Here is a 13467-nt window from a genome sequence, read left to right on the forward strand (position 1 = left end):
CCGACTGGCCAAATTCCCAGGTCTCTGACGTCAAGTACACCTAATCATCCCTCCCCATGTTTGCAATGTCTTAACACAAAAGTCAGCCCTTAATTGGCTGATATCAATCCCTGTCTCCTGAGCCTTTCAGCCATTGTGTAGTGTGATTGTGTGCCTGGTGCCAGTGTATAGCAGGCATTGAGTCTGCGTAGCCCAAGGTTGGTTGCTACACAGTGGTGGTGAAGCATTTTGAGTGTCTAGAAAAGCGCTAGATAAATGCAATGATTGTATTACATTCATTGTTGTGTAAATTAGATGAAAATGTATTCATTATAAATGGTAAAATCTAACATCTCTCTTTCTCCAGGTGACTATAGAGGAGGACAGTGCTCTGCTCCATCCAACTAGAGACCGAGCCAAGATCCCCCACGGCAGACGGCTTCCTACCAGAGGACACCTCATGGCCGTGGTTGGTAGAACCCAGCACTGTAATATGAGACTTTATCCTCCTCACACTGTGGTGTAAACATCACTAACTGAGTATCTATCCTCACACTGTTATGTAAATATCACTAACTGAGTCTTTATCCTCCTCATACTGTAATGTAAACATCACTAACTGAGTCTTTATCCTCTCACTGTTATGTAAATATCACTAACTGAGTCTTTATCCTCACACTGTGGTGTAAACATCACTAACTGAGTATCTATCCTCACACTGTGATGTAAATAACACTGAGTCTTTATCCTCCTCATACTGTGGTGTAAACATCACTAACTGAGTCTTTATCCTCCTCATACTGTGGTGTAAACATCACTAACTGCGTCTTTATCCTCTCACTGTTATGTAAATATCACTAACTGAGTCTTTATCCTCCTCACACTGTGATGTAAAATCAACAACTGAGTCTTTATCCTCCTCACACTGTGCTGTAAATATCACTAACTGTGTCTTTATCCGCAGACTGTGATGTAAACATCACTAACAGAGTCTTTATCCTCACACTGTGATGTAAATACACTAACTGAGTCTTTATCCTCACACTGTGATGTAAATATCACTAACAGAGTCTGTTGTGAAGGGCCAGATTAAACCGAATATATATATTTATTTATATATATATATTTAATTGTATTTGTATATTCTCTAATATTCCCTGATATCCCTTGTATATTCCTTGTACAATATGCATTGAATATCCATTCTAGCCTACTGAACATCCCATAATAGTCTCCATTCTACTATTGGTCGAGACCTTGGTGCCAGGCTGCCATACCCCTCAGACCCAGTTCAAACGTACCGCTCGACATGTACGAACAAGTCCTAGTTCCGCGTAGGAATTTGGCTACCGCACCACTAATGGGACTATTTGTTCATAGTGCGTATATATACTGCGCTACTAAAGTAGGACTTTCTTTTCAGTCCAGTTTCTTACCCTCCAATAGAGTCACAGACGTAAAGCCTCCCCGCGATGCCACGTGTGGGAGTAAGGCCAAGTTCGGCCTACCATCGGTATTGAGACATCGTGTATATTAATATTTGAATAGTCATATTTGGCACTATATCGTCGAGTTGGACGTAGTCTATTAAGCTAATAATAGTCTGTTAATATATAGTGCTTCGTGCGGTGAGAATACTACCGTAGTCAGTACCCCATCGTTTCGGGCAGAGAACTGGCTGCTTGCCCAGGGTGGTTGACCCTATGTGAAGCTGCACCCGAGGAGCCCCAGAGCCGACGAGCGAGTGGACCTGTATACCGGATTATTCTACCGACGACAGCCCGCCTTCCCAGGCACGGATTATGCTTTGGATACTTTGATTATTCTATGGATAAAGACCCCCGACACTACCGTGTGTTGGAACCCCCCCCCCTGGAGAGGACGCAAGGTGAGGAGACGCTCTGCAAGACGAGGTCTCTCCACATCTCTCCCCCGTGGACCGGAGAGAGCCGGCCCACAAAGAGTCCACCTGCTTTCATCTGTGGTCCAAGGATCGCCGGCGCATTGAACGGCACTACAGTGGGTTCTCCTGGGATACCCTTGGCCGGACGAGGCAGCTGGATTCTACCCCCCCCCCCTCCTACTCCTGTCGGCTTACAAGCGACCGGATTAACCCCCTCTAGTGTATCCAGCCTATAATCATTAAAGTATCATTGCTGTTATTCCTTAACTATTCCAGGTCGTATATTTACCACCTGCGCCTTCAGAGATTGGACATTATCTATTGATATACCGACGAATACTCCTTGCCATAAAAGTGCATACTATTTCAATTCATAAATGTAATTAAGTGATTAAGTGCTTATTCTACACACCATCGCTGTGTAGGAAATAAAGACCTGTTTCTAATTCGTACATTTGTGTTGGATCCGTTTCATCTACGTGAGAGTGTTCATGATAATATATTTATGCCGTGTACTGGGTGGCCGAATATTAAGTACAAAGGTAGTGGTAGTAAGTATCATATCTAGTAATACAGTCAGGGAATTGTACCCCTCAGTTACAATTGGTCCTTCGAGCCGGAGGGTAATCAGTGTAATATTAATATAGTGTTATTAATATTGAAATGGCCTATGATGAACACTCCACGAAACGATCCTCCTAACCAACGCCCGCAGCGCGAACGACGGCTCCCTCAGTACTTAGAGGCTTACGCTGTCAGTCAACAACCTAGTCTTCTACTAACAGTAAACGCGGTAAAACTAGAAAGTAAAAGTATGTCTAACCCCAACGCCCAGACTACCCCGACCATAGAGGCCCCTACGGGCTCTAATGTAACTGACCAAGTTCACGGTGGGGACCAGTGGGAACCAGACATGACTTCACACCCCGCCAGTACTGAAGAAGTAGTCCCCGATGAGTCCCGGGAGGAATACAACGCTACCGAGAGAGAACTCGGCACGGAAGAAGACGGGGAGAGCACCGTGGAGATAGAGCTCCAAGGCTCCGCAAGGAGTACCCCGAGGGAAGGCTCCCCTATACAACCGCCTTCTCCCAGCGAGGCAGAGAGGACCCTACAGCAGGCCTTCCTCATCAGCCTGAACGCCGCTGCTGAACGCGACCGACTGCAGATCCAGCAGCGGAGCGAAGAAGAGCATATACGTCTAGAAATAAGACGCATTCAGAGGGAAGAGAATGTGGCCCGAGACCGAGCAGACAGCCAGCGAGCAGCTGCTGGTGCTCTACGGGACGCAGAGCGCGACAGACAGCAAGCGCAACTAATAGAACAGCTGATCAGACGGACAACACCCTCTCCCTCCGCCAGAGGCTCCAGGAACTCGTCTAGACACACCTCCAGGGCGGCATCCCCTAGCCGAGTAAACAACCCTGAACTTGACCAACAGACGAGGTCTATACCCCCCACAGACCACCTCCCCCCACCGGTCCAAGCGAGACCTAGCAACCGGGAAGGAGCAGCATATCCTGTGGAGAGGCTAAACCAGAGACTACAAGCACTGGATGACCTAACTGAAGACGAAGAGGAAGAGGAGGAGAACCGCGCCCGAAGACAGCACAGTACTCTACCGGACCAGGAGGTCCGGTACAGCCCAGGCTATACTCCCGCGGAGCTGCGCTACAGACCCCCGACTCTATACACGGGTGAGCACGACGCACGACCCGCACCGAGGAACAGCACCTGGACAAGCGGGCCATGGTACACTGCCGGTACCAGCCCATACCAAGGAGCGGGAGGGGACTCGCCTAGGAGGCCTCTCCCCCAACGCTCGCCGATGTATCCACAGTCAGCGTCATACATTGGCACGCCTATGGTACCCGACTTCACCCAAGAGAACCGGGCCCAGTATACAGAACTCCGCATGTGTCTGGAGACCATGTTGGTGGATGTATTGGATGAACGCCACAAATACGCCATCCTACTGCAGCACTTAAAGGTGCCCCGCGCACATAATATAGCGCTCGCCTACGCGACTTCCACCACCCCATACACAGCAGCGCTGGTAGCATTGGACCAGAGGTATGGGCGCATATGGGATTACGTGATCCAGGAGATCCGACACATCGACCGCTTACCCCCAGCAATAGACAATCGAGCACTGGACGACCTGTCCATCAGAGTGCAGTCCCTGGTAGGGATGTTGGGAGCGCAAAGAGAGAAGGGGAAGTATGAACTTTACGCCAACTCAAATGTGGAAAGGATCCTGGAGAAGCTGCCGCCCGCTCGTCAGGAGCGCTTTAGGCGGCAGAGGGACCACAGAGACCCGAATGGCCCCGAACCGAACCTCCTCGATCTAGCAGACTTCCTGGCGAGAGAAGTCAGCAGCCTACGGCTAGATACATTCGGACGGAGCACCCCTGGCTCCAGAGAAGGAACCAGACGACTAAATGATGGAAGAAGATCGGTGACTGTGATGCACCAATCGGAGTCAGTACCGAGCAGCAGGAGCCACAGTACCCCCTCCAGAACGGAGAAGTGGAAGATAGTGTGCCCCTACTGTGAGAAAGAACACTGGCTAGCGCAATGTGACTCCTTCCCCAAGCTGAACGCGGAGGAAGCAGGTCAATGGATAAAGTCCAACAAGCGCTGTTTTCGCTGTGCGCGCTCACACATGGCAGCCGAATGCCGCTTAAAGAAAAGGTGCACCAAGTGCGATGGAGCCCATCTGGACATACTTCACGACAGTAACAGACGGCGCCCTTCACCTGCACCATCCAGCCGCAAAGCGAGCGTCATGTACATCGATCCCGCCAGCAGCAGTGGAGCCCGAGTACTCCTAAAAGTAGTGCGTGTGACACTAAGCTACCAGAATAAAGTCCTGGACACTTACGCCGTCCTCGATGACGGGTCAGAGAAGACCCTGCTGCTCGCCTCCGCTGCGGCCCAGCTAGGGCTGCGGGGAAGCGAAACCCAAATGACAATTCGGACAATAAGACGAGATTTGAAGACGATAAAGGGCGAGAATGTCTCATTCTCTATCGCAGCAAGCGGCCAGCCTGAGCGACGGTACCAGATTGCAGACGCTTTCACCAGCCAAGAAATAGGACTGTCGCGGTACACATACCCCGTCGCCAAGCTGATGGAGAAATATGCACATCTGCGCAAGTTACCGATCCCGCTCATAGACAATGCTATGCCGACCCTGTTGATAGGCTCCGACCATGCAGACCTCATTGTCCCGATAGACCGGGTTCATACCGGACCCCGAGGCTGTCCTGCAGCAGTCGAGACCCGTTTGGGATGGACTCTCCAAGGCCCGCTCGCCAAATCTCTCAACCGAAGTACAGCCACTAGATGTCTCCACTCCCGAGTCACAGAGGGAGAAACCGCACTCCTGCAACACGTAGAGCGGCTATGGAGCTTGGAACAAATGCCCTTTAAGAATGGAAAGAAAGACATTCGCTCTAAAGATGACATTTACGCCATTCACCTCCTCGAGACAGGGACCAAGAGAGTCCCGGTCAACGGCGTGTTGAGATACGCCACGCCACTCCTGCGGCGAGAAGGAATGCCTACTTTCCACGCCAAGACAGACGCCATAGAACGGTACCTGCTGAACACGGAGCGGCGCTTAGCCAAGAACCCCGCCCAAGAGAGTGTATACCGCGCTGAGATTGAGAAGCTCATCACAGCGGGACACGTCACAAAGATGGACATTAAAGAGGCTGACCAGACCACTGAATCGTGGTACGTGCCCCACCACAAGGTCCATCACAACGGTAAAGACCGCATAGTATTTAACTGCAGCTACCAGATCGGATCCCAAAATCTGAATAAAGAGTTACTGCCCGGTCCCATACTCGGCCCCTCCCTACTCGGCGTTCTACTCCGCTTCCGCCAGGAAAAGGTGGCCATCAGCGGGGACATTAAAGGAATGTTCCTGCAGGTGAGATTAGTAGAGGCGGACAAGCCCCTGTTACGGTTCCTATGGAGAGAGAAGCCAGGAGATGAGCACCCAGCCATCTACCAATGGGAAGTCCTCCCCTTCGGAACGACGTGCAGCCCCTGCTGTGCGACATTTGCACTACAGAAACATGTAGCAGAGGACCCAGCAGCGGACGAAGAGGTCCGACACAGCGTAAAGAACAGCTTCTACGTAGACAACTGTCTACAAAGCCTTTCAACCCAGGAAGAAGCCGAGGCTCTCCTGATTAAACTCCGCGCCTCATTGATCAAAGGCGGCTTTGATCTCAGGCAGTGGGCCAGCAGCGATCCGCAAGTACTGCGCAGCCTCTCCTCCGAGGACAAGGCAGCCAGCAGCGAGACCTGGATGGCTACAATCCCGGGAGAAGCCCAGGAGATGACCCTGGGATTGGTGTGGCGATTCAAAACAGATTCGCTTCACTACAGACACAAGCCCCTGACTACGGAGCAGGGAAGGCCGGCGGCGGCGCCGACCACCAGACGGAGTGTGTACACAACACTCGCCCGACAATATGACCCGCTAGGATGTATTCTACCGTACACCACCAGGGCAAAAATTATTGTACGAGCATTGTGGGACAAGGACCAGGGCTGGGACGACCCCATTCCCGCACACCTTGCATCCACCTGGAGAGAGTGGGAGATGGAGCTCCACTCACTCCCAGGCGTTAATATGCGCCGAAGCTACTTCCCACCCACGGTGAGGCCAGAGACATGTAAAATGGACTTACACGTCTTCAGTGACGCCTCAGAGGTCGCATACGGATCAGTAGCCTACTTGCGGGCCCAAGACCAGGGGGGAGAGATCTACACAGCATTTGTCCTCGCCCGCTCGAGAATAGCCCCACGCAAGCAACAATCTATCCCACGTCTAGAGCTCTGCGCAGCCCTAGCCGGAGCGCACCTAGCCACGCTCATCCAACGTGAGCTCACCATACCGGTGTCTAGAACAATCCTGTGGTCAGATTCCACGACGGTACTCGCCTGGATCAAATCGGACTCATGCAAGTACAAAGTCTTCGTGGGAGTCAGAGTCACCGAGATTCAAGACTTAACCGAAGAGTTAACCAGAGAAACAGAGTGGCGCTACGTTGATACAAAACAGAACCCAGCTGACGTCATCACCCGGGGGATGCCCCTGGATGACCTCACCCGTCGCAATGTCTACAGTGACGGCCCCGCATTCCTAAGACTCCCGGAAGGACAGTGGCCCATGCCTATCCCGAGGGAAGCAAGTCCAGAGGAGGTGGAAATTAAGAAGTCTGTGTTCTGTGGATTGAGCACCGTAGCCTCCACCGACCCTAACATAAACGATTGCACGTCCATAGAGAGTGCACAACAAAGAACATTCCTGCGGTACCACCCGGAGTGCAAGTCCCCCGCTGATATGTCAGCGGCTAACTACGAGGAAGCAGAATTGCTTCTACTGCAGCGAGCCCAGAGAGACTCGTTCCCCGATGAATTGGCCTGTCTACAGGGAGGAAAGCCCGTCCCATCCGACAGCAGATTAATTCACCTGGCCCCCGAGAGCGACGCTCACACCCTCATCAGAGTGGGTGGTCGCCTACGCAGAGCCCCCAATCTACCGGATGACATTAAATACCCGATCGTATTGAACAGCCGACACAAGGTCACAGAGCTGATTATAAAGAAATACGATGAGGATGTACATCACGCAGGAGCAGAAAGAGTCTTCGCGGAAATCAGACGTCGTTACTGGATCCTACAAGGAAGAGAGGCGGTACGACGCTTCCAACGAACATGTCTAGACTGCCGCAAGTGGCGCGCGCAGCCCAGCATACCAAGGATGGCTGACCTTCCTCCATGTCGCCTCCGAATCGGTGACAAGCCATTCCACTCAACGGGTATGGACTGCTTTGGCCCGCTGCACATAAAGAAAGGAAGAGGAACCGAGAAGCGGTGGGGTATTGTATTCAAATGCATGACCACCAGAGCGATACACATCGAGCTTGAGCACAAACTCATTCCTTATGGCCTTCCGTAGATTCATATCACGGAAAGGAAGACCGTCTACCCTATTGTCCGATCATGGGACAAACTTTAAAGGCGGCGAAAGAGAGCTGAGAGAGAGCTTCCAAGCTATGGGCCCAGAACTTAAGACCCACCTCGCTCCAGCACAGGTTGATTTCCAATTCAACCCCCCAAACGCACCCCACTTCGGTGGCACTTGGGAACGAGAAGTGCGCTCCATAAAGACAGCCCTGTACGCAGTACTTGGGGCCCAGACTGTGGCGGAAGAAGTCCTAATGACAGTCCTCACGGAGATTGAGGGAGTACTTAACTCGAAGCCCCTCGGATATGTCTCCAGTGATGTGGCGGATATCGACCCAGTTACCCCCAACACACTCCTGATGGGGCGGCTAGATCCCACATTACCCCAGACAATGTACCGGCCTGAAGAAGCGAACGGCCGACGAATGTGGAGGTACAGCCAAGTATTAGCCGACAAGTTTTGGAACAGTTTCCTACTGCACTACCTACCGTCTCTACAGACCCGCCAGAAGTGGGTAAAGGAGAGAGACAATTTGACAGAAGGAACAGTCGTCATGATTATTGATCAATCACTGCCCAGAGCTATGTGGCCGGCCGGCCGCGTAAGCAAAGTGATCACCGGTGCCGACGGCAAGGTCCGAGCAGCTGAAGTGCTCGTCCAGGGTCGCACTTACACCCGTCCCGTGGCAAGGCTCATAGAACTGCCTCGACTCCCAGACACAATCGATGATGACCATGACCCTACAACCCTATGACTTTGTGAAGTTGACTGACCCCTACAGCAAACCCTTATGTGTAAATAGACAACGCGATTAATCTGTCTCCGTTTAACTGATTAGGTCTGGGACCTATTCAGGGGGTGGCTGTTGTGAAGGGCCAGATTAAACCGAATATATATATTTATTTATATATATATATTTAATTGTATTTGTATATTCTCTAATATTCCCTGATATCCCTTGTATATTCCTTGTACAATATGCATTGAATATCCATTCTAGCCTACTGAACATCCCATAATAGTCTCCATTCTACTATTGGTCGAGACCTTGGTGCCAGGCTGCCATACCCCTCAGACCCAGTTCAAACGTACCGCTCGACATGTACGAACAAGTCCTAGTTCCGCGTAGGAATTTGGCTACCGCACCACTAATGGGACTATTTGTTCATAGTGCGTATATATACTGCGCTACTAAAGTAGGACTTTCTTTTCAGTCCAGTTTCTTACCCTCCAATAGAGTCACAGACGTAAAGCCTCCCCGCGATGCCACGTGTGGGAGTAAGGCCAAGTTCGGCCTACCATCGGTATTGAGACATCGTGTATATTAATATTTGAATAGTCATATTTGGCACTATATCGTCGAGTTGGACGTAGTCTATTAAGCTAATAATAGTCTGTTAATATATAGTGCTTCGTGCGGTGAGAATACTACCGTAGTCAGTACCCCATCGTTTCGGGCAGAGAACTGGCTGCTTGCCCAGGGTGGTTGACCCTATGTGAAGCTGCACCCGAGGAGCCCCAGAGCCGACGAGCGAGTGGACCTGTATACCGGATTATTCTACCGACGACAGCCCGCCTTCCCAGGCACGGATTATGCTTTGGATACTTTGATTATTCTATGGATAAAGACCCCCGACACTACCGTGTGTTGGAACCCCCCCCCCTGGAGAGGACGCAAGGTGAGGAGACGCTCTGCAAGACGAGGTCTCTCCACATCTCTCCCCCGTGGACCGGAGAGAGCCGGCCCACAAAGAGTCCACCTGCTTTCATCTGTGGTCCAAGGATCGCCGGCGCATTGAACGGCACTACAGTGGGTTCTCCTGGGATACCCTTGGGCGGACGAGGCAGCTGGATTCTACCCCCCCCCCCCCCTCCTACTCCTGTCGGCTTACAAGCGACCGGATTAACCCCCTCTAGTGTATCCAGCCTATAATCATTAAAGTATCATTGCTGTTATTCCTTAACTATTCCAGGTCGTATATTTACCACCTGCGCCTTCAGAGATTGGACATTATCTATTGATATACCGACGAATACTCCTTGCCATAAAAGTGCATACTATTTCAATTCATAAATGTAATTAAGTGATTAAGTGCTTATTCTACACACCATCGCTGTGTAGGAAATAAAGACCTGTTTCTAATTCGTACATTTGTGTTGGATCCGTTTCATCTACGTGAGAGTGTTCATGATAATATATTTATGCCGTGTACTGGGTGGCCGAATATTAAGTACAAAGGTAGTGGTAGTAAGTATCATATCTAGTAATACAGTCAGGGAATTGTACCCCTCAGTTACAGAGTCTTTATCCTCACACTGTGATGTAAACATCACTAACTGAGTCTTTATCCTCACACTGTGATGTAAATATCACTAACAGAGTCTTTATCCTCACACTGTGATGTAAACATCACTAACTGAGTCTTTATCCTCACACTGTGATGTAAATATCACTAACAGAGTCTTTATCCTCACACTGTGATGTAAACATCACTAACAGAGTCTTTATCCTCACACTGTGATGTAAACATCACTAACTGAGTCTTTATCCTCACACTGTGATGTAAATATCACTAACAGAGTCTTTATCCTCACACTGTGATGTAAACATCACTAACTGAGTCTTTATCCTCACACTGTGATGTAAATATCACTAAATGAGTCTTTATCCTCACACTGTGATGTAAACATCACTAACTGAGTCTTTATCCTCCTCATACTGTAATGTAAACATCACTAACTGAGTCTTTATCCTCTCACTGTTATGTAAATATCACTAACTGAGTCTTTATCCTCACACTGTGGTGTAAACATCACTAACTGAGTATCTATCCTCACACTGTGATGTAAATAACACTGAGTCTTTATCCTCCTCATACTGTGGTGTAAACATCACTAACTGAGTCTTTATCCTCCTCATACTGTGGTGTAAACATCACTAACTGCGTCTTTATCCTCTCACTGTTATGTAAATATCACTAACTGAGTCTTTATCCTCCTCACACTGTGATGTAAAATCAACAACTGAGTCTTTATCCTCCTCACACTGTGCTGTAAATATCACTAACTGTGTCTTTATCCGCAGACTGTGATGTAAACATCACTAACAGAGTCTTTATCCTCACACTGTGATGTAAATACACTAACTGAGTCTTTATCCTCACACTGTGATGTAAATATCACTAACAGAGTCTTTATCCTCACACTGTGATGTAAACATCACTAACTGAGTCTTTATCCTCACACTGTGATGTAAATATCACTAACAGAGTCTTTATCCTCACACTGTGATGTAAACATCACTAACTGAGTCTTTATCCTCACACTGTGATGTAAATATCACTAACAGAGTCTTTATCCTCACACTGTGATGTAAACATCACTAACAGAGTCTTTATCCTCACACTGTGATGTAAACATCACTAACTGAGTCTTTATCCTCACACTGTGATGTAAATATCACTAACAGAGTCTTTATCCTCACACTGTGATGTAAACATCACTAACTGAGTCTTTATCCTCACACTGTGATGTAAATATCACTAAATGAGTCTTTATCCTCACACTGTGATGTAAACATCACTAACTGAGTCTTTATCCTCACACTGTGATGTAAATATCACTAAATGAGTCTTTATCCTCACACTGTGATGTAAACATCACTAACTGAGTCTTTATCCTCCTCATACTGTAATGTAAACATCACTAACTGAGTCTTTATCCTCTCACTGTTATGTAAATATCACTAACTGAGTCTTTATCCTCACACTGTGGTGTAAACATCACTAACTGAGTATCTATCCTCACACTGTGATGTAAATAACACTGAGTCTTTATCCTCCTCATACTGTGGTGTAAACATCACTAACTGAGTCTTTATCCTCCTCATACTGTGGTGTAAACATCACTAACTGCGTCTTTATCCTCTCACTGTTATGTAAATATCACTAACTGAGTCTTTATCCTCCTCACACTGTGATGTAAAATCAACAACTGAGTCTTTATCCTCCTCACACTGTGCTGTAAATATCACTAACTGTGTCTTTATCCGCAGACTGTGATGTAAACATCACTAACAGAGTCTTTATCCTCACACTGTGATGTAAATACACTAACTGAGTCTTTATCCTCACACTGTGATGTAAATATCACTAACAGAGTCTTTATCCTCACACTGTGATGTAAACATCACTAACTGAGTCTTTATCCTCACACTGTGATGTAAATATCACTAACAGAGTCTTTATCCTCACACTGTGATGTAAACATCACTAACTGAGTCTTTATCCTCACACTGTGATGTAAATATCACTAACAGAGTCTTTATCCTCACACTGTGATGTAAACATCACTAACAGAGTCTTTATCCTCACACTGTGATGTAAACATCACTAACTGAGTCTTTATCCTCACACTGTGATGTAAATATCACTAACAGAGTCTTTATCCTCACACTGTGATGTAAACATCACTAACTGAGTCTTTATCCTCACACTGTGATGTAAATATCACTAAATGAGTCTTTATCCTCACACTGTGATGTAAACATCACTAACTGAGTCTTTATCCTCCTCATACTGTAATGTAAACATCACTAACTGAGTCTTTATCCTCTCACTGTTATGTAAATATCACTAACTGAGTCTTTATCCTCACACTGTGGTGTAAACATCACTAACTGAGTATCTATCCTCACACTGTGATGTAAATAACACTGAGTCTTTATCCTCCTCATACTGTGGTGTAAACATCACTAACTGAGTCTTTATCCTCCTCATACTGTGGTGTAAACATCACTAACTGCGTCTTTATCCTCTCACTGTTATGTAAATATCACTAACTGAGTCTTTATCCTCCTCACACTGTGATGTAAAATCAACAACTGAGTCTTTATCCTCCTCACACTGTGCTGTAAATATCACTAACTGAGTCTTTATCCTCACACTGTGATGTAAATATCACTAAATGAGTCTTTATCCTCACACTGTGATGTAAATACACTAACTGAGTCTTTATCCGCAGACTGTGATGTAAATATCACTAACTGAGCGACTCTCCAAGCGATCTGGGCTCACCGTCCACCGTCTGGCCTTCGTCGACCACGTGAGGTCCTACAGAGATGCTCTCTCCAAGACCAGGACCGCGTACTACTCCACCCTCATCACCTCACAGCAAAATCACCCCAGATCGCTTTTCTCAACTATAAATCGTCTCCTCCGCCCTCTCATTGCCTCCCACACTGCTGATGCTCCTGACCTCTGCTCTAAGTTCCTTGACTTTTTCCAGGCTAAAGTGACTTCCATCCACCAACAACTCACGGTGCCCGCCTCCTCCCCTTCTCACTTACCCCTGACGCCGGACTACATGCTCCCAGCTACATCCCTCCATCCCCAGTGCTCTCTCTCCTCTTTCTCCCCAGTGGATGTTCCGCTGGTCATGAACTGGTTACCAGAGCCAAAGCTTCCACCTGCTCCCTCGACCCCATGCCTACGGTGCTGGTCAAGGCCTGCCTTCCTACCCTCTGCCCCATCATAACGGACATCATCAACGCCTCTCTGTCATCTGGAATAGTTCCCTCCTGTTTCAAAACCGC

General features: G+C 48.2%; 1 protein-coding gene across 1 annotated transcript in view; it reads left to right on the forward strand.

The window, feature by feature from the left end:
• The window catches only part of plekho1a (pleckstrin homology domain containing, family O member 1a), a gene marked incomplete at its 3' end in the record, with an annotated part of 129487 nt that overhangs the window by 103676 nt on the left and 12344 nt on the right, over positions 1–13467 (forward strand). Inside the window, exon 5 of the mRNA XM_084311992.1 lies at positions 347–448. Within this exon, the coding sequence (XP_084168118.1) occupies positions 347–448 (102 nt within the window). The remainder of the gene's footprint in view (positions 1–346; positions 449–13467) is intronic.

This window comes from Notolepis coatsorum (assembly GCF_963971535.1).
Source record: "Notolepis coatsorum genome assembly, chromosome: 4".
NCBI lineage: Eukaryota > Metazoa > Chordata > Actinopteri > Aulopiformes > Paralepididae > Notolepis > Notolepis coatsorum.